The sequence below is a fragment of the Corythoichthys intestinalis genome, chromosome 4 (assembly GCF_030265065.1).
Source record: "Corythoichthys intestinalis isolate RoL2023-P3 chromosome 4, ASM3026506v1, whole genome shotgun sequence".
Classification (NCBI taxonomy): domain Eukaryota; kingdom Metazoa; phylum Chordata; class Actinopteri; order Syngnathiformes; family Syngnathidae; genus Corythoichthys; species Corythoichthys intestinalis.
Genome location: NC_080398.1, coordinates 39,686,647 through 39,711,571, shown reverse-complemented (window position 1 = coordinate 39,711,571; position 24,925 = coordinate 39,686,647). Strand labels below are relative to the sequence as shown.

The 24,925-nt window shown below is 37.8% G+C and overlaps 2 protein-coding genes across 2 annotated transcripts; both read left to right on the top strand.

Annotated features, from left to right (window-relative positions):
- Positions 1-7,025: 7,025 nt before the first annotated feature.
- On the top strand, positions 7,026-9,615 carry LOC130914548 (fatty acid-binding protein 10-A, liver basic-like). Its single transcript, XM_057833823.1, has 4 exons — positions 7,026-7,145; positions 7,228-7,400; positions 9,337-9,426; positions 9,520-9,615. The coding sequence occupies exons 1-4, from the start codon at positions 7,079-7,081 to the stop codon at positions 9,568-9,570; spliced, it is 381 nt and encodes a 126-aa protein (XP_057689806.1). The 5' UTR covers positions 7,026-7,078; the 3' UTR covers positions 9,571-9,615.
- A 283-nt stretch (positions 9,616-9,898) lies between these two features.
- Positions 9,899-21,919, top strand: LOC130914546 (serine/arginine-rich splicing factor 10-like). The gene is made up of 6 exons (XM_057833821.1): positions 9,899-10,062; positions 11,765-11,869; positions 15,961-16,064; positions 18,712-18,871; positions 18,946-18,996; positions 21,437-21,919. The coding sequence occupies exons 1-6, from the start codon at positions 9,998-10,000 to the stop codon at positions 21,696-21,698; spliced, it is 747 nt and encodes a 248-aa protein (XP_057689804.1). The 5' UTR covers positions 9,899-9,997; the 3' UTR covers positions 21,699-21,919.
- Positions 21,920-24,925: the final 3,006 nt, after the last annotated feature.

Here is a 24,925-nt window from a genome sequence, read left to right as displayed (position 1 = left end):
CTTGACAAAAAAATTTAATTTCATATCTTTATGTTTGAAGCCTGAAATGTGGCGAAAGGTTGCAAGATTCAAGGGGGCCGAATACTTTTGCAAGGCACTGTATTTGGACAAAAATTTATAGTATGATACTTAATACAGTGTCCTCCATAATTATTGGCACCCCTGGTTAAGATTTGTTTTTTAGCTTCTAATATTTTTTTTATTCAAATAATACGGGACCTTAATGGAAAAAAAGAGAAAAATCCAATCTTCAATACAAGTGCATTTATTCAGTGGGGGAAAAATCCCACATAAAGAAATAATTATTTGACATCAAATAATGTGTGTCACAATTGTTTGCACCCCTGGTGTTAATACTTTGTACAACCCCCTTTTGCGAACAAAACAGCACCCTAATCTTCTCCTATAATGTTTCACAAGCTTGATTTTGTGTCTGGTGAACCATTTCTGTGTAGATTTGGCCATATGTTTAGGGTCATTGTCTTGCTGAAAGACCCAGCAGCTTTCGGGCAGAGGGCAACAGATTTTGATTTAAAATGTCCTGGTATTTCAAAGCATTCATGATGCCATGCACCCTAACAAGGTTCCCAGGGCCTTTGGAAGCGAAACAGCATCACTGACCCACGCCCATACTTCACAGTGGGTATGAGGTGCTTTCCAGCATGCGCATCTTTCGTGGCACGCCAGACCCAGTTAGAGTGTTTGTTGCCAAAACCTCAATCTTGGTCTCATCTGACCAAAGCACACGGTCACAGTTGAAGCCTGGAACCGTGTGTATTTTTGTGTGAGACCAAGATTGAGCTTTTTGGCAACAAACACTCTAAGGGGGTCTGGCGTGCCACGAAAGATGCGAATGCTGAAAAGCACCTCATGCCCACTGTGAAGTATGGGGGTGGGTCAGTGATGCCAGGACATTTTAAATCAAAATCTGTTGCCCTCTGCCCGAAAGCTGCAGATGGGTCGTCACTGGGTCTTTCAGCAAGACAATGACCCTAAACCACAGGCGTCAAACCGATTCCAGAAAGGGCCAGGTGGGTGCAGGTTTGCTTTCCTACCATTAAAGAGGACACCTATTTACCAATTAGATCTTTTACATGTGTAATCAGTTAAACTTTGTCAGGTGCTGCTTGTTTCAGCAGGAAGTTCATTGGTTAAACTCTCTGCGCGTTATCGGTTGGAACAAAATCCAGCACCCACTTGGCCCTTTCTGGAATCTGTTTGACACCTGTACCCTAAACCTATGGCCAAATCTACACAGAAATGGTTCACCAGACATAAAATCAAGCTTGTGAAACATTATAGGAGAAGATTAGGTGCTGTTTTGTTGGCAAAAGGGGGTTGTACAAAGTATTAACACCAGGGGTGCTAGTAATTGTGACACACATTATTTGATGTCAAATAATAATTTCTTTTATGTGGGATTTTTTCCCCACTGAATATATGCACTTGTATTGAAGGTTGGATTTTTCTCTTTTTTTCCATTAAGGTCCCATATTATTTGAATAAAAAAAATTATTAGAAGCTAAAAAACACATCTTAACCAGGGTGCCAATAATTATGGAGGGCACTGTATATAATATTTTCTCATTATTAGGGCCCGAGCACCAACAGGCGCGAAGGCCCAATTGTTTTGCAAGGGATTTTTTTTTTTTTTTTTTTTTTTTTTTTTTTCTCGGCAAATGAAAACGGCCAATTTGGAGGCCTAAACATGCTCGAAACACACCAAAATTTGCACATAAGCGTGAATTTCGGTAATTTTGCATCGTTGTGAAAAAAACGTAACAAAATAGCTCAGTGGCACACACTTGAATTTTAAAAAAGGCCTCTCCATTTAAGTTTTTTCGACGTAGAGCGATACAATTTGGGGAGTCGATACCCTGTGCAAAACGGCTCCAAAAAGTCTCTTGCAACCATATTCTCAATCCAACAGGTATTTTGGATCAAATGTGAAATTTTTGTCGAATTATACGGTGTACATTTGAGACTATGTCGCCTAGGTAGTTGGTTGGATCCTCCTCAAAATTGGTGAGACTGGTCATGGGACATATGAGATCTTAAAGTTTTCAAAATGGTGCATTTTCTTTCATGGGTCTGACCTGACCAGTAATTGAACAATGACATAAACTTTTTATTTAGAATTTTATTTTATTTTATTGACACACATAATTGAATTAACCATGATTTTTATTGAGCTAAATGAATAAAAATACAGTGGTACCTCTACATACGAAGTTAATCCGTTCCAGGACCTTGTTTGTAAGTCGAAATGGTCGTATGTCGAGCAGGATTTTCCCATAGGAATACATTATAATTCCATTAATTCGTTCCACAGCCCAAAAACCTTCACTAAATCCTTAAAAAATACTGTTGGTACTATTACAAATGGCAATTACACATAGCAAAACAAATAAATTATAACTCAAAATCGGAATAATAATAATAATAATAATAATAATTCCTGTATTAATGTAACGAATCGGGTTCTAATGTGGCGGACGTTTTTTGCTGACCCTGAACGCACCGCGGGGCTGACGTGCCAGAGACAGACCGGTGAGCTGGAGTTTCACTTTCACTTTGAATGTTTTCTTGAGAACACCGTCAATTGCGGCAGACAGAAGGTGTTTTTGTTTTGAATAAGTTGTGAAATAAATGATAAAAACGTGGCAAAGTTGGCCATTTCTCTGGAGATGTTACCACAATAAGAATTGTCAGCTTAACTTATAAAGACTGGCGAACGATGGTCGGAGGAGGACCGTGGAGATGTATTGTTGAGCCATTTCACAGATGCCCACCCTACGCTCATATTTTTCTGTCATTTGCATCTTCATTTAGAAGGTAAGCGTCAACTTTTTCCTTGTTTCACCACCTGTGCCAACCTTTTCTGAAACCAGTGTTGATTTGTCACACAAGAAAATCCGCCGTGCATTCGTCTGCGGTGCTGCCATTGTCGTCGTATTGCGAGCATGTCGTCGGATGTCGAAACAAATGGCGAGTCAAATTTTACGTCGGATGTCGAAAAGTTCGTGTGTCGAAGCGATCGTATGTAGAGGTACCACTGTACTTGATATGAATGGAAGAAATATACAGGCCATATTTCCCACACTCATATAGCTTATGTTTGGTGCACTACAATTAAAGTGCACATGCTGTGGTGTGCATCTTAAAAGTTTTTCATAGAAATCTCGAGGTTGAACTACAATGCCATTTACCGTATTTTTCAGACTATAAGTCGCAGCAGCCAAAAAATGCACAATGAAGAGGAAAAAAATATATAGATATAGATATGGACGTAAAAACATTCTAGATTCTTGGTTAAAGCAAAAAAAAAAAAAAGTGCAGTTAGCATTTATTTTACGTAAATATGTCAAAGTACAATCCTAGTCTGTTACTGAATGTAGCTAGCGGCAGCCTTATGTAAACAGAGCTTTTCCGATGAAAATTCTTGTGACTAAATACTTACATCCTTGAATTCTTTATAGACATGGACGTAAAACAGTCTCGAGTCTTGGTTAAAGCAAAAAAAAAAAAAGTGCAGTTAGCATTTATTTTACGTATACATGTCGTAAATGCAATGCTAGTCTGTTCGTGAATGTAGCTAGCGGCCGCCTTATGTAAACAGAGCTTTTCCGATGAAAATTCTTGTGACTAAATACTTACATCCTTGAATTCTTTATAGACATGGACGTAAAACAGTCTCGAGTCTTGGTTAAAGCAAAAAAAAAAAAAGTGCAGTTAGCATTTATTTTACGTATACATGTCGTAAATGCAATGCTAGTCTGTTCGCGAATGTAGCTAGCGGCCGCCTTATGTAAACAGAGCTTTTCTGGTGAAAATTATTGTAAATAAATTAGGGCTGTCAAAATTATTGCGTTAACGGGCAATAATTAATTTTTTAAAATTAATCATGTTAAAATATTTGACGCAATTAACGCACATGCCCCGCTCAAACAGATTAAAATGACAGCACAGTGCAATGTCCACTTGTTACTTGTGTTTTTGGGAGTTTTGTCCCCCTCTGCTGGCGCTTGGGTGAGACTGATTTTATGGGCTTCAGCACCCATGAGCATTGTGTAATTATTGACATCAACAATAGCGGGCTGCTAGTTTATTTTTGATTGAAAATTTTACAAATTTTATTAAAACGAAAACATTAAGAGGGGTTTTAATATAAAATTTCTATAACTTGTACTAACATTTATCTTTTAAGAACTACTGGATCGCTTTCACAGAACGTTAACGTTAATGCCATCTTGTTGATTTATAGTTATAAAAAACAAATACAGTACTCATGTAAAGTATGTTGAATGTATGCATCCGTCTTGTGTCTTATCTTTCCATTCCAACAAAATTTAAAGAAAAATATGGCATATTTTATAGATGGCTTGAATTGCGATTAATTACGATTAATTAATTTTTAAGCTGTGATTAACTCGATTAAAAAATTTAATCATTTGACAGCCCTAGAATAAATGCTTGAATCCCCAAATTCTTTATAGATATGGACGTAAAACAGTCTCGATTCTTGGTTAAAAGCAAAAAAAACAACATGCAGTTTGCATTTATTTTACGTAAATATTGCGAACTATGATGTTAATGCAGTAGCGGCTAATTCCTCCCATTAATTTTTTTTTTTCACAACGTTTCAAAATGCACGCATGGTACGAAAAATATAATAATTACTTTGAATCCTTGAAAAAAATCACTCCTAAGACAGTCCTTCCTGCTTGTATGCGGTACGGCTTTCGTACTTTTTCAACAGAAATCCGGCGTTAGATCGCTGCTTGCGTGTGTTTTTGAATAGCTCCTCTTGATATGGGGGGGCCCCCTACTTGAATGCAAGGCGCAGTACATGACCGATCTGACCTGTCAATACCATTATGAAGTACAGCTGAAACGAATACTCGAGCAACTCGAGTTTAAAAACTGATCCGACTAATTTTATTCACCTCGAGTCATCGTTTATTTTGACAGCTCTAAGCATCACATTTTGCTCGGACTACTTTTAATGCGGGGCAACGCGCTGATGCGTAGAGGAAGAAGCAAAAAAACTTACTGCAGCCGACACCCGCAACAAAAGACGCCGACGTTGCTAAAAACTAGCCCGCATGATGCTACGTTGGTAGCAGGTAGCGTCTGATGCGTCTCATAGAGATCACATGTATGTTGAACTAGATCCGAAATGACAGTCAGCGGTGTTAGTAAAAAGCCGTCATCTTAAAGCAGTAGAGCGCTAAGCGCTAATAAAGAGCGCTAATAAATAAGAGTAACGTTACTGTCACTAGCTCACGTAACGTTAGCCCTGCGGAGGGCTAGGTTTCTATTAATTATGACCACTGTCGATGCGTGGCTAACTTGTCTTACATACATGCTTTAACATAACATAGAGTTGTGGAGTGATGAGGGTGTAAAATAAATACTTAATAATGCTAACTATCAATTTTAGCTCAGTAGTCATTGCTGGATAAAACACCAAGTAGCACTGGTCCCTAATGTGCTCCAATACCGCCTGTATCATACATTTATTTTGAACACTGCAAAAACTCAAAATCCTATCAGGACTTACAGTTTAGACTAACTTAAAACTTAACTAGAACTTAAAAATAGCTTGACACAAATAGAAATTCAATTGAAACACGTGGGGAAAAAATCCTAACTTTTAAGTGATGTGTGTTATCAAGCGTAATGGCATTTTTAGGTAAGAAATATATATATATATATATATATATATATATATATATATATATATATATATTTTTTTTTTTTTTTTTTTTTTTTTTTTTTTAAATAAGATCTAAAAAAATTTTGAGTGAAAGCAGTGAATTAGTCTTTTTTTATTCTAGTTACATCCAAGATGTAATTGTTGGCTGTTTTCAACAATGTACATCGAAAATAAAGACATTGATTGACTGAAAATGGTTCAATATTAGATGAAATGTCATGTTTTCTCATGTATATTCATAATTGCTCTTCACCTAAAAATATATATGTTTTATCCGATTACTCGAGTAATCGATAGAATTTTCAGTAGATTACTCGATTACTAAAATATTCGATAGCTGCAGCCCTATTATGAAGTCTATGTGCTAGTTTATCAAAAAATCTGTGTCACTCTAAATCACTAAATCCAATAAAATCATCATTCTTGTTGTCATTTTTAAAAAACTCCGCCAACTCCGGAGGTAGAAGGTGCGGCGCTTCCTCTTCTACGTCAGACTCATTATTATCAGTTGCAGTTCCAATTACTCCAGCCTTTCTGAATCCTGACAGCCCCCTCTTGCGGTTTAAAATGAAAATAACATGTGAAATGATATAATAATGTGTTAATAATTTCACATATAAGTAACTCCAGTGCATAAGTCGCACCCCCGGCCAAACAATGGAAAAAAACTGCGACTTGTAGTCCGAAAAATACGGTAAATAATTGTAGTACCGATAACTATACATAACCTAGTATTTTCTTTGGTTGGTTGAAATGCTATCCTGTTTTGGCTAAATTGATTAAAGACAAGTAGTTCCATTTTGGGTTCTACAAGGCACGGAGTAGGGATGTTACGGTACGCCAAAAGTTTTGGTCACGTACCTCAGTTTGGCATTGAATTTGATAACAGTAAGGGAGCAAAATACAGAAATAAAAAAGCTGATTTGTACTTTAAATGTGCAAACAGTCCACAAGGTCGTTCACCTCATTGAAAGGCCCCTGGAGTCGTGTTAGGAGGTTCAACGGCACTGCGGAGGGAAAGGTTGCGGACGTGTATGAAGTGAAATTGCTCATGTTTATTTTTGTATTACGCCCTATTTACGCTATGCAGTGTCAAGTTTTGAAATAAAATGCTTTTGTGTGGACAAATGTGTGTTGCTTAGTGATGCTACCAATGTGAGTTTTATGTGTTGGCTGAAGTACTCACACCCGAACACAAGCTTAGCCGCTTCTTTCATTTCACTCCAATTTGTGGAGCAAATGAACTCGGGGTTGTTCAAACAACGTCCGACAGGGTTACTAATTAAACGTCTTATCCGGGATGTATAAAAGCTAGCCGGCTCGAACAGACTCTTCCCACTCAGCCTCCTTTTGGTCAACATGGACTTCAACGGTACATGGCAGGTCTACGCCCAGGAGAACTACGAGGCCTTCCTCAAGGCCATGGGTGAGGACAAAAAAACCTGTAGAATTAGTTCTATCCTGAAATATGAATTGATTTTTTTTTTTTTTTTAATGTCAATTACCAGAACTCCCCGAGGATGTCATCAAGATGGCCAAGGACATTAAACCAGTGACTGAGATCACGCAGAAGGGCAATGACTTCGTGGTGACATCCAAGACTCCGGGCAAGACCGTGACCAACTCCTTCACTATCGGCAAGGAGGCTGACATTACCACCATGGATGGCAAAAAGCTCAAGGTTAACTGATCATCAGAAAATTAATAAATTTATTATGAAAGCATATTGCTGCCACAAAAAAGGTCCAGTATCATGTCTTTACATGATAGTATCATGTAAATCTTTTTCTTAAAAACTATTGTATAAAAGCGTTATGATCATCATGTAAAAAAATTAAATTATCATGTAAAAAATGTGATAGCTAACATGTAAAAATGAACATGGTAATTATCATGTAAAAGCATGATATCCAAAAAACGGAATATCATGTAAAAATGTGATAACCACTATATAAAACGTAATGATTCCCATGTAGAAACGTGATAACTCTTTTAAAAACATCATTAATATCATGTAAAAATAATTATCATGAAGGAATGTGGTAACTATCATATAAAAACGTGATAATTATCATGTAAAGACGTGAAAATTATAAAAACATGAAACTAGCATGTAAAAACGTGATGAGTTTCATATAAATAAATGTGATATCTAAAAACGTTGTATTTATCATGTAAAAACATGATAATAATGGAAATTGTGATAATTGTCGTGTAAAAACGTGATTTTCATTTAAAAAAAACAATTCTAAAAACTTCATACTATCATGTAAAAACGTGATAATATGTTAAAACATAACTATCATGTAAAAATGTGATAGCTATCAATTAAAAATGTGATAGTTATGTTAAAACGTGATAACTATCATGTAAAAACGTGATAACTATTATATGAAAATGTGACTGTAGAAATGTGATAACTCATGTAAAAACGTGGTAACTCATGTTAAAACGCGATAACAATCATGTTAAAACGTGATAATTATGCAAAACCATGGTATCTGAAAACATGACAACTATCATGTAAAAACATAACTATCATATAAAAACGTGATAATTATCATGTAAAAACGTGAAAATTATAAAAACATGAAACTAGCATGTAAAAACGTGATAATATGTTAAAACATAACTATCATGTAAAAATGTGATAGCTATCATGTAAAAATGTGATAATTATGGAAATTGTGATAATTATCGTGTAAAAACGTGATTTTCATATAAAAAACATAATTCTAAAAACTTGATACTATCATGTAAAAACGTGATAATATGCTAAAACATAACTATCATGTAAAAATGTGATAGTTATGTTAAAACGTGATAACTATCATGTAAAAACGTGATAACTATTATATGAAAATGTGACTAATTATGTAGAAACGTGATAACTTATGTAAAAACCTCATTATCATGTAAAAACGTGGTAACTCATGTTAAAAAGCGATAACAATCATGTTAAAACGTGATAATTATGCAAAACCATGGTATCTGAAAACATGACAACTATCATGTAAAAACATAACTATCATATAAAAACGTGATAATTATCATGTAAAAACGTGAAAATTATAAAAACATGAAACTAGCATGTAAAAACGTGATAATATGTTAAAACATAACTATCATGTAAAAATGTGATAGCTGTCATGTAAAAATGTGATAGTTGTGTTAAAACGTGATAACTATCATGTAGAAACGTGATAACTATTATATAAAAACGTGACTAATTATGTAGAAACGTGATCATTCATGTAAAAACGTCATTATCTAAAATCGTGGTAACTATCATGTTAAAACGTGATTATTATCATGTTAAAACATATCTAAAAACGTAGTCGTTAGCATGTTAAAGCGTGATAACTATCATATTAAAACAAATCTAAAAACGTGATACTATCATATAAAAATGTGATAATTATCATGTCGAAACAGGATAACTCTCATGTAAAAACGTGATAATTATCGTGTAAAAACGTGTTCATTCTAAAAATGTTATACTACATAAAAACGTGATACTGGACTTTTTTGTGTGGCAGCAATACAAATCCGTAATTTATAGCTAAAATTTGATTATATAATTTTAAGATATATTCTTTGCTCTCTGACCTATGCAGTGCGTTGTCAACATGGAGGGGGGCAAGCTGGTGTGCAACACCGGCAAGTTCATCCACATCCAAGAGATCAAAGGAGGCGAAATGATCGAGGTACCCCGAACGCATCAAATGCCACACTTGAAGTCAATTTCTGTTTTTTGTTTTGTTTTCAATGCCTTTTTTTCCCCCTGCCTCTCACTTTAGACCCTGAGTATGGGCTCCGTAACCCTCGTAAGGAAGAGCAAGAAAATGTAATAACTTCGGCAGTGAAATTTGAAATAAATGTCTATTTAAATAAAATACAGTTTCGCTTGCGTGTTGTGTTTGTATTTTGATGCATTCTCTTATTGTTGTAGTAGATGAATTAAACGGTCTAAAACAGTTTTGCAAACCAAATGAAGTCCGTGTCTGGCCTGTTTTTTTTTTTTTCTTTCTTTCTTTTTTTGCTACTATACTGCAACAAACCAACTTGAAAAGGACGTAATCGCAAATGTTAAGCGTCATTTTTCCCAAAGCATGTGAAGGCAGCATAACGCTCAGTGGAGAATTTCCTCCGACGCATGCGCAATTGCGCATGGAGTTAGCCACGCAAGTTCCTAGTTTCAAGGCTCAACAGTACTATTCTTGCTAGTATTGCTACAGATATTAGGAAATACTTGCTGCTGATAATTCGCCGGAACAAATGGCGAGGTATCTGCGACCCCCAAACTCCTCTCTCTTTGTTCGGAATATCTCAGACGACTCCAGGTGAGTCTTCAAAGCTAACAGTGGTCAATTTAACCGAAAAGACGGCTAACTGACGTCGTCGCTTGACGTTGACAGCGTGATAATGTGGTTGACAATTATAATTATAACGAACTGGTGCGTACATATATTTTTAAAACCGGCCTACTAAGGAAAGTCACCTTTGTTTTATGTTGGAAATACAGTAAACATGTCAGCTAAGCGACCTGCTACGTTGCCTGGAAATGAAAACGATGCAACGAGAATTTGAAGCTTTACTGGAATTTTAATAAAAATTATAGTCGCGAATGTAAAGGAAAAACCAAAAAGCAACGGTATTATCGTATGCGTTAGTTCACATTTTGTGATATCGTTGATATTACATAGCCGCCATATTGATGTAGACTTATCATCATATCGCCAGCTGTAAAAAGTACTTTCATGGTACTTTTTTAATTGTCAGAAATGAATTAATTTTTTTAATTAATCATCTGTAATATTTGAATTGTAATCATTGTTTTTATTGGAACAGAAGTTATTTTCTACCAGTTACATTAACAATCTATCTGTACTATTCAAGGTATCTGACCGTGTTTTAAATAGTTAACCTTCGTTTTTCGCGGTTAATGGGGACCAGACCAACCGCGATAAGTGAAAAACCGCGAATTGGCGCCCCCACCAACAATTTTTAAAAATTTTTTTAATTTATTCTGATCTAGCAATTGAAAGGGATACATATGACTTCTTTTTTATTGATATATATATATATATTAATTAGGGCAGTCAAAATTATCGCGTTAACGGGCGGTAATTAATTTTTTAGATTAATCACGTTAGAATATTTGACGCAATTAACGGACATGCCCCGCTCAAATTGATTAAAACGACAGTGTCATGTCTATTTGTTACTTGTGGGTTTTTTTTGTTTGTTTTTTTTGTCGCCCTCTGCTGGTGCTTGGGTGCGACTGATTTTATGGGGTTCAGCACCATGAGCATTGTGTAATTATTGACATCAACAATGACGAGCTACTAGTTTATTTTTTGTTTGAAAATTTTACAAATTTTATTAAAACGAAAACATTAAGAGGGGTTTTAATTCAAAATTTCTATAACTTGTACGAACATTTATCTTTTAAGAACTACAAGTCTTTCTATCCATGGATCGCTTTAACAGAATGTTAATAATGTTAATGCCATCGTGTTGATTTATTGTTATTATAAAGAAATACAGTACTTATGTACTGTATGTTGAATGTATATAGCTATCTTGTGTCTTAACTTTCCATTCAAACAATAATTTACAGAAAATATGGCATATTTTTTAGATGGTTTAAATTGCGATTAATTACGAGATTAATTACGATTAATTAATTTTTAAACTGTGATTAACTCGATTAAAAATCTTAATCGTTTGACAGCCCTAAAAAAATGACTGGAGCAAAAATGGCGGACGAGACTCCCGCGTCGAAATCACGTATATCGGGTACGTCATAACCCGGGGACTACCTGTATTTCTTTAAAATGTAAGTATTTTATACGTGATAAGTCCTTTTTGTCATTCCTTTTGTATCCCTGATTTGTTTTTTCCCATCTGCTTCCTTCCGAACTTTGAACCAAAATTCACTCTGACCTGTGTGGGTTTGTACCCACAGTGGGCTCAAGTTCATATGGTCTCGAAACATGAGGGGGGAAATTGTACTTATGTGGCTATTTCACGACACTTTAGGCCAGAAGATTTGCGGCGCGAGTTTGGTCGTTACGGGCCTATTGTAGACGTCTACATTCCACTTGACTTCTATACGCGCCGACCAAGAGGATTTGCTTACATTCAATATCCTTTCATCTGTGCTGCTTCGACTTAAACATATGCACCGTTTGTAACTGCCATCTCTTCTGTTGTTGCCTCAGAATGGTAAAGATACAGTTCTGGAGAGCCCGCCCCCTACCGCTACACACTGAAAAGTTACCAGGTAGAGTAGCCAAAGACCAAGCGCTAGCAAAAAACACACACGGCAAAAGCATCAAGATTCAAAGAGGGGAGCGATCAAGAGCGAGAAACGGCCATTTTGTCTACCGAAGGGAGCGCCTCCATTTTGTGGGAAAAGGGAGCAAAAAGCGTTTATGGGGCAAAGACAAGTGCTACGTTCCTCTGCCAAGACAATAAAGAGCAAGCTGAAGTTCAAAGAACAAGCATGTTAAAAGGTAAACGGGACAAGCCTTTTTTTTAATGTATCCTACTCAAATCTATATTTTATGTTATGTATTTCAATCACTAAACTCTGATTGTTATGTATTGTTCTGGATTGTTTCGTGGTGTGCCAGTTTTGAGCGTCATATAATTGGAAATAGTGGTCGTGGTGGTTGTTTCTGTGCTTGTTCAAACTAGCCAATTGATTTATTAGTAGGAGTGTAACGGTACACGCGTTTTACGAAAAGTGAGTGAGTCAGCAACCAGCACACTTTTGCTCAATAGACGATGTATATTGATTAGAAAATGCAGAATGAATTAGATTTATTGATTATAATCCCACAAGACCAAGCAACAAGTATCAAAAACAAGCAAAAAACAATGGTAACGTGACGCTAGATTTGAGTTTGTCAATCCCAGAATCCCCGCATTATCGTGACAGCACAACTAGTTGTCCCTTGGCAATGAAAATCGCTTACCGTGACAAATGAGAAGCCAGCAACACTCCAGTAAAGCGGCAAAAGGCCCCGGTAAGGCAGCAAAGGAACAAAGCCAGGCGATCCGTACGTGACCCGCTGACGGACTTCCGCGTACGGATCGCCCAGCTTTGTCCTTTTGCCGCTTTACTGGAGTGTTGCTGGCTTCCCACTCATTTGTCACGGTAAGCGATTTTCATTGCTAAGGGACATTTCGTTTTGCTGTAACGGTAACGCGGGGATTCTGGGGTTGACAAACACAAGTCTAGCGTCATCGTTGACATTTGTTGATACTTGTTTGCTTGCTCTTGTGGGATTGTAATCAATAAATCTAATTTATTCTGCATTTTCTAATCAATAAACATTGTCTATTGAGCAAAAGTGTGCCTGTTCCTGATTCACCGCGAACCTGGAAATTTCGGAAAACAACACAAGTCACGGGTCTGTACATACCTAGGTATGGGGTCATGGTTCGGTGCAAGAGGAAAAATTTTTTAAATTATCACAGAAATTGAAAGTTAAAGTGCGTGTGACACCATAAAAAAATCTTAAATACCATCATTATGTGAATTGAAATCATATTTTGAGACGATTTGACTATATACAACAATTTGGCAAAGCACAGATGACGAGAAATGAGTCTTTTAATCTGCCGTTTAGTCCCGCCTGTCATTATAGCGCTCTAGCACCTCCATCTGGGTGATGATGTCGGTAGAGTAACGATTTCAGCTGATTTAGAATCCAGCCCAATGAGGCGGGAGATTCAGAATGAGGAAAATGCGACAGAGAGCAGCAAAATGTCATCATTGTTTTAATTTCTCCAATATTTTTAAAGGATATTCTTTGTATCTAAGTATTTTTCCCGGATTGCTATACAAATTGTATGGTCATGACAAATAAGTCTTGTGCTCAATGGAATATAAAATATAAAAAATGCATTTATTTGGTACGACAGGGCTAAATTATTGCATAATGGTCAAAACTGCCGAATTCTTAAACCTCCCAAACAGTATTTTATGCCACCAGAATTAGTCCGGCTTTTGTCATTTCCCTGCCCCAGCATCGGAGACAGAGGAAAGAGCGTAAACAAAACAGGAGACGTGACAGCTAGGTGACATGCTAACCCGAACCGAGCGGCTCTTCCAACTTCCCGCTCCTTAATGCTGATACCGTTTCGATAACCGATAATATATACTGTATATAATTTTTCAATGTATATTCATGTATTTTTGAACACCTGGAGGTCAGAAAATACGAGTGGTGGATTCAGCATAGATTTGCCTTTGACCTAACCGGAATTTTCATGATGACATGAACATTATTATAATGAACAAAACAAAGACAGTTTTGACTTCAAATAAAGTGCCCATATTAATTTTTTCAAATAAATATAATTTAAGTCCATCACAATCAATTAGTCAATATCATTGACGATGTGTTCCCCTGAACAATAAGCACAGAACTAAAACAAATATAAACCCAACAGGTATTGTGCTTTGTCAGCAGATAAACCATTTGGTGCAACAGGAGAGGAGACAGGAGACTTTTGTGTCTTGGTCCATGAAACCATTTTCTTAACCTGGTAATTATATATCAATAACCAAACGGCCTCTCAATAACTTGTAAACATAACACTGTAAAATGCAAACATTTGCTAATTGCTATAGTAAGGTTCATCACTCAGTGATGGAAAAATAAGGCCTCTAGAACAGTAACAAAACTTGGCATACTGGCAAAACAGGAGTGGAAACAAATGCACACATCCCAATCCACCGACACTGTGCCAAAATTGATATTAATATGCCCGATAATATAAAATGTTATCGGATTTATTGGGATGGATTTATTGATATTCCTATTATCGGACCGATAGTTATCGTACACCTCTACGTCTGGAAACCCAAAAAGGCTCACACCACTCTACCCGGTGTAGCAACAAAAGCCTGCAGCAGATCGGGCTGGCGTGACGCAAAAAATTAACAAATTAATCCGCAAAAACAGATAAATGTGCAGTCTTCCTCCATACAATAGTATGGCTGTCCAGTGAAAATGATCTCAGTCTCTGACGTCATGTCCGCCTTCTTCTTCAACCCTAGACTCTAGCCAGAAGTCACTCATTTTCATGGAACGGGATTCAAAAAGTTGAATAGATATATCGATCACTTCCACACACATCCAAGCGGTCCATTTCATTCCGGAGCATAAAGTGTAATATGAAATAAACATGCTTTCTTGTGTCGTATGCACTTTAATCTTCGAGTTAGCAGGGGTTTAATTAGTCGGTGGAGTGGATTTCAACAAATTCCGTGCAGTTTGTTAGTTATTTGTTCGTTTCAGGGCTCCGGAGTGGCTAAGCTAGCTCGAGTCAATGAGGCTTGTCAGCATGCCGATAAAAAAAAAACATATGCGCGAGTGAAAATCACCCGATGACCCATGCAATAAATAGTGTTGGTTATGTTTTCAGGATAAAGTTACTAAAACTTCAAATTGCATGTTAATAATTGTAGTATGAAAAGCAACATTTGTAATCCAGCAGCTCTGCAGGGAGAAGGGCAGAGTGATACCACATCAGTTTTTCACCAGTTTTTTTTTTATGTTGCAGCAAGAAACCACAGTTTATATTGTTCCTCCTCCTTCATAGGGAATGTGTGGAAAATAAAATCCCCATTTCTTCTGTTTCCATAGCCTCTACTTTAGGTGCATTTCCTCTACCGCCCCCTGTAGTGGAGGAGGACTAACTCCCACATGGATTTTTGTTGTTGTTACTCAAACGTATTCTCCATCCGTCTGTGTGCACCGAACCGTGATGTCCGTACCAATTCAAGTACCGTTACACTGTTATTAATTTGGTCTTAAATTCCTTGAATTTTAAATTGTGCTACATTGCATGAATAGCTGTAGGAGCCGTGTATTGGATTTCAAGTGTTTTGCATTATGTGTATTTTATATAATGGGTGAAGTTGGGGCGGAGGGGGGGGGGCATGCTTGCGTAGCATGTGGAACTATTAAGTCCATACTATCAAAGAAGAAGAAACGTAAAAGCGGGGAATACATCATTTAAATTACAAAAACATCTGTCATTATTCGCAAACACTGCATGTTCTGTATAGGCCGAAATGTAGACAGTATACTAATATTACACCGACTGTAAAAATGTCATCGGTAACGCGTCAAGCTGACTTGGAAAAATATCAAAGGGCGTGTATGAGTGCGTGTCGCTGTCTTTCCTAAAATGAAAAACCTTAACCGCGTCAGTACGTTCGAAGACGTGCGAGATGCCGAAGACGCCCTCCACAACCTGGACCACAAGTGGGTGTCCGGTCGCCAAATTGAGATCCAGTTTGCCCAGGGAGACCGAAAGAGTAAGTCACATGTACAGTGTATCACAAAAGTGAGTACACCCCACGCATTTCTTGCAATAGTTGACTCATTTGCTCCCAAAAACGTATAAATACGTTCTATTTTTAAATTGTTTCAGTGTCCCAAAGACGTAGCTTTTTAGTTTTTTTTTTTTTCATAAGAGACATCTCTGAGTTCTGATTCAACTGAGCTCCAAAGCACAAAGCTGAAAATCCATTTTAAAGCAATATAACTGGCCACTGAAGGGCAGTAGCGCATTTGGTAAGACGAACGGCCAGGGCGCCGGCTTAAGGATGCCAGGCAGTGGATGGCCGAGCAGAACAACCGAGAGGACGCCCGGGATGCCAGGCGCTGGACGACCGAGCAGAACGACCGGGACCACCAGTGCAGCGGACGATGTCGTTGAGTCCGTGCTGCTCGCCGAGCGGACCCCACAGAGACTCATAAAAATCCATCTTTATGAGACAGGCGACGATGAGGGTAAAGTTAACCCGGGTGTCGCGGCCACAATAGCGTCATCTCAGTTAGTTATGTGTAAATAAATTGCTACTTTGCTATCAAAAGCTCTATTTGGCTTGTTGTTTGTTATTTTGTAAAAGGAAAACATCCAGATGTTTGGGATGTAACTAAAGCAAAAAATAACTGTGTTAAAGTCAAAGTTATGTTTAAAATGTATGCTTTCACAAAAAGCTCAATTTCTGTTTTTTTCATCAGAAATTGGAAAATTGCTCAAGCTATTTTCTAATGCTGATTTCTAAAGAATGGAAAAGATATTAACTTACTTTTCTTGCTGAAAGAAGAGAGTCTAATCTTTCTTCTGATGGGTTCCATGTTTATATAGCAATAGAACAGAATTTTCTGTGGGCCTTGCAAAATCCAGTAAAACGGCCTGGAGCGAAAGGCCTTGCTCCGATGAAAATGGTTGGGAGTGAATGAGTTAACTATATCTTTTCATGGGACAACACTGATAAAATGACACTTTGACACAATGAAAAGTAGTCTGTGTGCAGCTTATATAACAGAGTTCATTTATTTTCCCCTCAAGATAACTCAAAATATAGCCATTAATATCTAAACCCCTGGCAACAAAAGTGAGTACACCCCTTAGTAAATACGTACATCCCTAAATGTCCAAATTGAGTACTGCTTGTCATTTTCCCTCCAAAATGTCATATGACTCATTACAGGAGTGCTGTCAGCATTGCTGCAGAGATTGATTCTTGTGTACCGTCTTCAGAAGAGGCCTGGGGTGAAAAGCCATGCACACCAATTTGATGTAGAGTTCGGCATAGTCTGAGCACTTAGAAGCTGACCCCTCACCTCTTCAGTCTCTGCAGCAATGCTGACAGCACTCCTGTATTGAGTCACATGACATTTTGGAGGGAAAATGACAAGCAGTACTCAATTTGGACATTTAGGGATGTATGTATTTACTAAGTGGTCTACTCACTTTTGTTGCCAGGGATTTAGATATTAATGGCTATATTTTGAGTTATTTTGAGGGGAAAAAACTCTATTATATAAGTTGGAAAACACAGTCAAGACTGAAAAAACAGTTCCTGCTCTTGCACTCCTCTTTAAAAGAAACTGCTGTATTGTAAGCCAAAACGACTATTGTGTTTGATAGAACATAGCAGATTCATGGCGCATTAAGCCCCCGAACTATTTTTAATTTGTCCATGTTACCCTGGAAACCCCCGTTTAAAGACGTCGCGCAACCGCTTTTGTTTCAACCCGGCCATAAAACGAAGATGATTAATTACGTTCATTATTCGGAATGTCAGTCGTTTTTGACTTGGAATCATTTATTGATGTTTAATACTTCGTTTTAAAAAAATGACTTTAAAAAATTATTCACCCACATATTTTAAACTTTTAAACAAATGACGACACAATGAAAAAAATGGTGTCTGTAAACACGGATATCTACCTCATAACTATCGCTGAATTGTATTTTCAATTACTTTCGCATTTTCTCCGATATGTTAGATGATAAATAATTGATCCAAACAAAGAAAAATTGGGGGGGGGGAACTTTTATAAGGGTAAATGTATGAAAAAGAAAACCTCAACCACTCCTTGGTGTCTGCGATTTCTGCATTGCGACCCATGTTATATTACCATGTTTCACTCATAAAATCCCCCCAAAATCCACCTGTGGCCATTCACAGCTGTGTGTTGACACTCAGTGATACATCCTACATGGAGTTTTTGGATCGAAACGAGGTACGTATGCGATAATATCTCGTTAAAGTCGTGGCGTCTGTAATTCTGCTCTCGCGTTCTCTCACCTCCAGATAGGGTTTTGCTGTTTAAAACGTTTTTTTTAATAAAATGCCCTCCTGTTCAAAATTTTTCTTCCCCTCAGAAAATTGATATTTTAAGCTTTCCAAAGATGTATCACACATGCATATCGGACAATTTTGAAATTTGGCCGAATTACGGGTCTCAGAGCCGAACTTCAAATAACCTGAGTGTTTTCCATAATAAGCTGCACACAGACTACTTTTCATTGTGTCAGTGTCTCATTTTGTCTGTGTTGTCCCATGAAAAAATGAACTTAAATACCTGCAGAAAGGCGAGGGTTGTTCTCACTTTTGTGATACACTGTATAATTGGGGATACAACCAAACATTTGTCTCCCAATAGCTCCCAACCAGATGAAGTCAAAAGAACGACACTCCCCTCGCAGTTCTTCACGTTACGACGACGATCGGCGAAGACGCTCGCGCAGTCGCAGCTATGACCGCCGTCGGTCGCGCAGCCCTTCCTACGAGCGGCGACCGCGTAGATCCGTCAGTCCCAGAGCGTAAGTTCTCTGTCGTATTTTCTTTCACGTTCATTTAAAAATAATAATGAATAAAAAGTATTTCTTCTTCACAGTTCACGCTCCTATGGCCGACACAGACGCAGTGGAAGCCATGAAAACGACAAGTAAGCATTTTATGTGTAACCCTTTATAGAGCAAGTGTCTATTTCTGGTAATTAAATTAATGAGCAATATGGCATCCATATATACAGTGGGGCAAATTAGTATTTAGTCAACCACTAATTGTGCAAGTTCTCCCACTTGAAAAGATTAGAGAGGCATGTAATTGTCAACATGGGTAAACCTCAACCATGAGAGACAGAATGTGGGGGAAAAAACAGAAAATCACATTGTTTGATTTTTCAAGAATTTATTTGCAAATCATGGTGGAAAATAAGTATTTAGTCAATACCAAATGTTCATCTCAATACTTTGTTATGTACCCTTTGTTGGCAATAACGGAGGCCAAACATTTTCTGTAACTTCACAAGCTTTTCACACACTGTTGCTGGTATTTTGGCCTATTCCTCCTTGCAGATCTCCTCTAGAGCAGTGATGTTTTGGGGCTGTCGTTGGGCAACATGGACTTTAAACTCCCTCCACAGATTTTCTATGGGGTTGAGATCTGGAGACTGGCTAGGCCACTCCAGGACCTTGAAATGCTTCTTACGAAGCCACTCCTGTGTTGCCCTGGCTGTGTGTTTGGGATCATTGTCATGCTGAAAGACCCAGCCACGTCTCGTCTATAATGTCCTTGCTGATGGGAGGAGGTTTTCACTCAAAATCTCGAGATACATGGCCCCATTCATTCTTTCCTTTACACAGATCAGTCGTACTGTTCCCTTTGCAGAATAAAAGCCCCAAAGCGTGATGTTTCCACCCCCATGCTTCACAGTGGGTATGGTGTTCTTCGGATGCAATTCAGTATTCTTTCTCCTCCAAACATGAGAACCTGTGTTTCTACCAAGTTCTATTTTGGTTTCATCTGACCATAACACATTCTCCCAGTCCTCTTCTAGATCATCCAGATGCTCTCTAGCGAACCGTAGACGAGCCTGGACGTGTACTTTCTTCAGCAGGGGGATACGTCTGGCAGTGCAGGATTTGAGTCCCTGGCGGCGCATTGTGTTACTGATAGTAGCCTTTGTTACTGTGGTCCCAGCTCTCTGTAGGTCATTCACTAGGTCCCCCCGTGTGGTTCTGGGATTTTTGCTCACCGTTCTTGTTATCATTTTGACGCCACGGGGTGAGATCTTGCATGGAGCCCCAGATCGAGGGAGATTATCAGTGGCCTTGTTTGTCTTCCATTTTATAATACAGTGATACCTCAGCTCACGAACGCTTAAGCTCACGAACTTTTCGCCTCAAGAACATTAAATTCGCGAGCATATAGTCTCTGCTGACGAACTAGTTTTCGGCGGACGAACCAATTCACGCGGTCGAAAAGCGCCACGAGAAGCTGACGCACGCTCACGGCGTCCCAGTTCGTCCCCTCACTTTCGTTGAGTGCGGACGGGGTTTGTGTTTGATAGACATTTTGGACCATATTGAGTGTACTTTTGCTATTATGGGACCGAAAAAGAGTTACCTACAGTCCTTATGGAAGGTGACTCGTGTTACCAATTCGCCCTCGACTGGTAATTGGCGGTGCTTTCAGCTTCCCACCGTAGTGAGAAGTGGACCGGCAAGTCACGTTGGCTCGTTGTCGTCGGTTGTCTTCGGTTCGCCCGATTTCCTCTCCAGAAAGGAGGCGGCGTGCATACAAACACCCAGAGGCGTCGGATGGCTTTTTGTGGGCACTTTTATTAACAACCAAAAGCATGTGGGGGGGCACAGCAGTGGAGTCGGTAACACTCTCCTTCCAAACAGTAACTCCCTCCCTCCCTCCTCCTCCCACTCCATTCCATCAAGCCATCAACTACCATCACAAAGGTAAATAAAACGACTTTATTATACAGTACAGTTTATTTCTTTAATTATAATACAATAGCACATTTATTATACATAAAATAAGGTATATTTTTGTGTAGTTTTAAGGCTTATTTAGTGGAAAATTATGTTTTATGGGGACCTGGGAACGGATTATTCTCATTTTAATGGTTTCTTATGGGAAATAAATGTTCGGAAGACGAACTTTTCGCCTTACACACACTTTCTGGGAACCAATTATGTTCGTGAGCTGAGGTATCACTGTAATTGCTCCCACAGTTGATTTCTTTACACCAAGCTTTTTACCTATTGCAGATTCAGTCTACAATTTTGTCTCTGGTGTCCTTCAACAGCTCTTTGGTCTTTGCCATAGTGGAGTTTGGAGTGTGACTGACTGAGGTTGTGGACAGGTGTCTTTTATACCGATAATGAGTTAAAACAGGTGCCATTAATAAAGGTAAAGAGTGGAGCCTCGTTAGACCTCGTTAGAAGTTAGACCTCTTTGACAGCCAGAAATCTTGCTTGTTTGTAGTTGACCAAATACTTATTTTCCACTCTAATTTGGAAATAAATTCTTTAAAAATCAAACAATGTGATTTTCTGTTTTTTTTTTTTTTTTTGCATTTTTGTGTTCAGGTACAAAGGCAGCCAGCATGAATGCCACAGAACCCAGCGTGACCCTGCGACTCGGAACCGCTCGACGTCCCGTTCGCCCTCCCGCGCCAGGCCCAAAAGCGGAAAAAGCCGGTCCCGGTCGCGCAGCCCCGAGGCCCAAGAAGAAAACCATCCAGCACCCGGCGTCCGCAATAACTCCTTCACCCGCTCAGTTTCGCGGTCTGTATCACGCTCGCGATCGCGCTCCCGTTCTTGGGCGGAGTACAAGTCCGGACACAGCTAAATATACTTTTGGAAAATATTGTGACTGTATTTTTGTAGAGTGGCTTGTTATATTAGACGACAATGGCAGTGAATGGTGAACATTTTTTAAAGCCTGTAGTTTATAGTGATGGGTACCTCAGTGAAGTTGCCCCAACCCCCCCGAATAGGTGATGTATTCAGTGTATCACAAAAGTGAGTACACCCCTGGCATTTCTTCAGATATTTAAGTATCTGTTTTCATGGGACAACACTCACAAAATGACACTTTGACACAATGAATAGTCTGTCTGCTGCTTATATAATACAGTTAATGTATTTTCCCCCCAAAATAACTTAAAATATAACAATTAATATCTAAACCCCTGGCAACGAAAGCGAGTACACCCCTTAGAAAACTACATCCCTAAATGTCCAAATTGAGTACTGCTTGTCATTTTCCTCCAAAATGTCATGTGACTCGTTACAGGAGTGATGTCAGCATTGCTGCAGAGATTGAAGAGGTGGGGGGGGGGGGGGGGGGGGGGGGTACTGCTACCAGCATATGAAGTAGCTTACACACTGAATGCTGCTCCTCATTTACCCACTAAAAGGCAGCAGCACTCTAAGCAACATTACCCTGTGTGACCCTTTACTCCCAATTTTCTAAAATGGCGGCATTCAACAAAAATTGGTGACTGCGACGGCCGACGCTTCAGGGATAGGTGGAAATTGGACTATTTCTTCTCTAAAATACGCAACAGCTATGTCTGCCTCATTTGCAAAGAGACAGTGCGCTGTTTTTAAATAGTTCAATGTTAGGCGATATTACCAAACAAGACACGCTGACATGTACGAAAAGATTACAGGGAAGAAGCGACAAATTGAAGCAACTTGAAGCTAGTTTAATTTTACAGCAGCATTATTACATTATTACTAGGGCTGTCAAAATTATCTCGTTAACGGGCGGTCATTAATTTTTTAAATGAATCACGTTAAAATATTTGACGCAATTAACGCACATGTCCCGCTCAGATAGATTTAAATGACAGTAGAGTGAAATGCCCACTTGTTAATTGTGTTTTATGGAGTTTTGCCGCCCTCTGCTGGCGCTTGGGTGCGACTGATTTTATAGGCTTCAGCACCCATGAGCATTGTGTAAGTAATTATTGACATCAACAATGGCTGGCTACTAGTTTATTTTTTGAATGAAAATTTTACAAATTTTATTAAAACGAAAACATTAAGAGGGGTTTTAATATAAAATTCCTATAACTTGTACTAACATTTATATTTTAAGAACTACAAGTCTTTCTATCCATGGATCGCTTTAACAGAATGTTAATAATGTTAATGCCATCTTGTTGATTTATTGTTATAATAAACAAATACAGTCCTTATGTACCGTATGTTGAATGTATATATCCATCTTGTGTCTTATCTTTCCATTCCAACAATTTATTTTACAGAATATATATTTAATTTACAGAAAAATTTGGCATATGTTATGGATGGTTTTAATTGTGATTAATTACGATTAATTAATTTTTAAGCTGTAATTAACTCGATTAAAAATTTTAATTGTTTGACAGCCCTAATGATTACATTACATATAACAGCAGTATTTCGCAAGAGCCCGAGAGTGGAAAGAGAACGCCACAAAGGCTAGTTGTGAGATTGTTGAAATTATTAGTTTAAAAAATTAGGGCTGCAGCTATTATTTTAGTAGTCGATTAATCTATGAACTAGTTAGTTCGAATAATCGAGTAATCGGATAAGGAACATGAAAAATTAAAATACCTGAGCTGAGCCTCAAACGGTCCAAAAAATAAATAAGGAGTGACAAAAGAACAATGGCTAACTTACATAGCAAATGTCTAGCTTAAATGCTATAAAACACTAACGTTTTTTTTGTTGTTGTTGTTTTTTTTTTTACAATTCTCTTGACAAATGGTTCGGACAAATATTCCCACAAAAAAAAAAAACTGCTAAATATACCGATAATCTAAATTACGAATGCATAAAAAAAATAAAATTGGCTCAAACAAAAACTTGGCTTATGTTGGTTTTAACATGGAGCAGCTGGATTCAGCCATGTGAAATGAGGCAGACTAGAGGGCAGTGTATCACTTTAATTAAACGAATACTCGAAGCAGCAAAATTTAATTCAAATCTTTTTTCTTTAATCGAATACTGGAGTTAATTGATTCATCGTTTAAGCACTAAAAAAAATGATAAAGCAAATGTGACACATAGAATGGCTTGCTAACATTTCCTTAAATTTATTGTTCTACGTAAAGGACGTCAGCCAAGGTCGGCCCTCCATTTTTACCAAACCAAATCTGGCCCCCTTTGCAAAAAGTTTGGACACTCCTGGTTTAGATATTAATTGCTATATTTTATGTTATTTTGGGCGGAAAATACATTAACTGTATTATATAAGCAGCAGACAGACTATTCATTGTGTCAAAGTGTCATTTTGTCAGTGTTGTCCCATGAAAAGATATACTTAAATATCTGCAGAAATGCAAGGGGTGTACTCACTTTTGTGATACACTGTATATACTTTATGTCTCAAAAGGTAATCATTATGCGCCCACCAAAAAAAAAAAAAACAGGCTACTACTAAAATCTTTCATTAGAATATTCTTATACTGTATTTGTTTTTTGTCTTTGTTTTTTTCTAGTTGTGAATTGATGGTTTCATTTTCATGCCTTCGGCGCAATCGATTTAGTTCTGTCACCAACCACTCTTGTACAGTAGGTGGCAGTATGGACTTGATAGTTTCGTGCTATCCACTATTAAGCTAAATGGAATTTTGAGTCTTTACAATGCAGTCAATTTTACTGTTTTGTTCAGTAAATGGTAAATGGTGTTATACTTATATAGCGCTTTTCCACCTTTCAAGGCGCTCAAAGTATACAGTTTTAAATAAAACTGAGCAGTCAAATGAATTTTCTGGTTCTTTCTTTGAATATTGACTCCGATCTCTATGTATGTATGTACAGTACAGGCCAAAAGTATGGTTCGTTCGTTCGTTTTTTTTTTCTTCCCATGACTATTGTAAATTCTCACTGAAAGTAATAAAACTATGGATGAACATGTGTGGAATTTAAAAAAAAAAAAAAAAAAAAAACACCTACAAACGTATAAAATTCTAGTATCTCCAAAGTAGCTTCAAGAGGGAGTCACCTAAAATGGGTTTTGACTTCACGTGTGCTTTTTCAGGGTTCATTAGTGGAATTTATTGCTTTATTGATGTGTTTGGG

Coding starts and splice junctions, on each gene's coding strand:
- LOC130914548 (XM_057833823.1), top strand. CDS start 7,079: ATGGACTTCAACGGTACATGGCAGGTCTACGCCCAGGAGAACTACGAG. Junction 7,401..9,336: donor TGGATGGCAAAAAGCTCAAG/GTTAACTGATCA, acceptor TGACCTATGCAG/TGCGTTGTCAACATGGAGGG. Junction 9,427..9,519: donor AAGGAGGCGAAATGATCGAG/GTACCCCGAACG, acceptor CTCTCACTTTAG/ACCCTGAGTATGGGCTCCGT.
- LOC130914546 (XM_057833821.1), top strand. CDS start 9,998: ATGGCGAGGTATCTGCGACCCCCAAACTCCTCTCTCTTTGTTCGGAAT. Junction 16,065..18,711: donor TGCCCAGGGAGACCGAAAGA/GTAAGTCACATG, acceptor GTCTCCCAATAG/CTCCCAACCAGATGAAGTCA. Junction 18,997..21,436: donor GGAAGCCATGAAAACGACAA/GTAAGCATTTTA, acceptor TTTTGTGTTCAG/GTACAAAGGCAGCCAGCATG.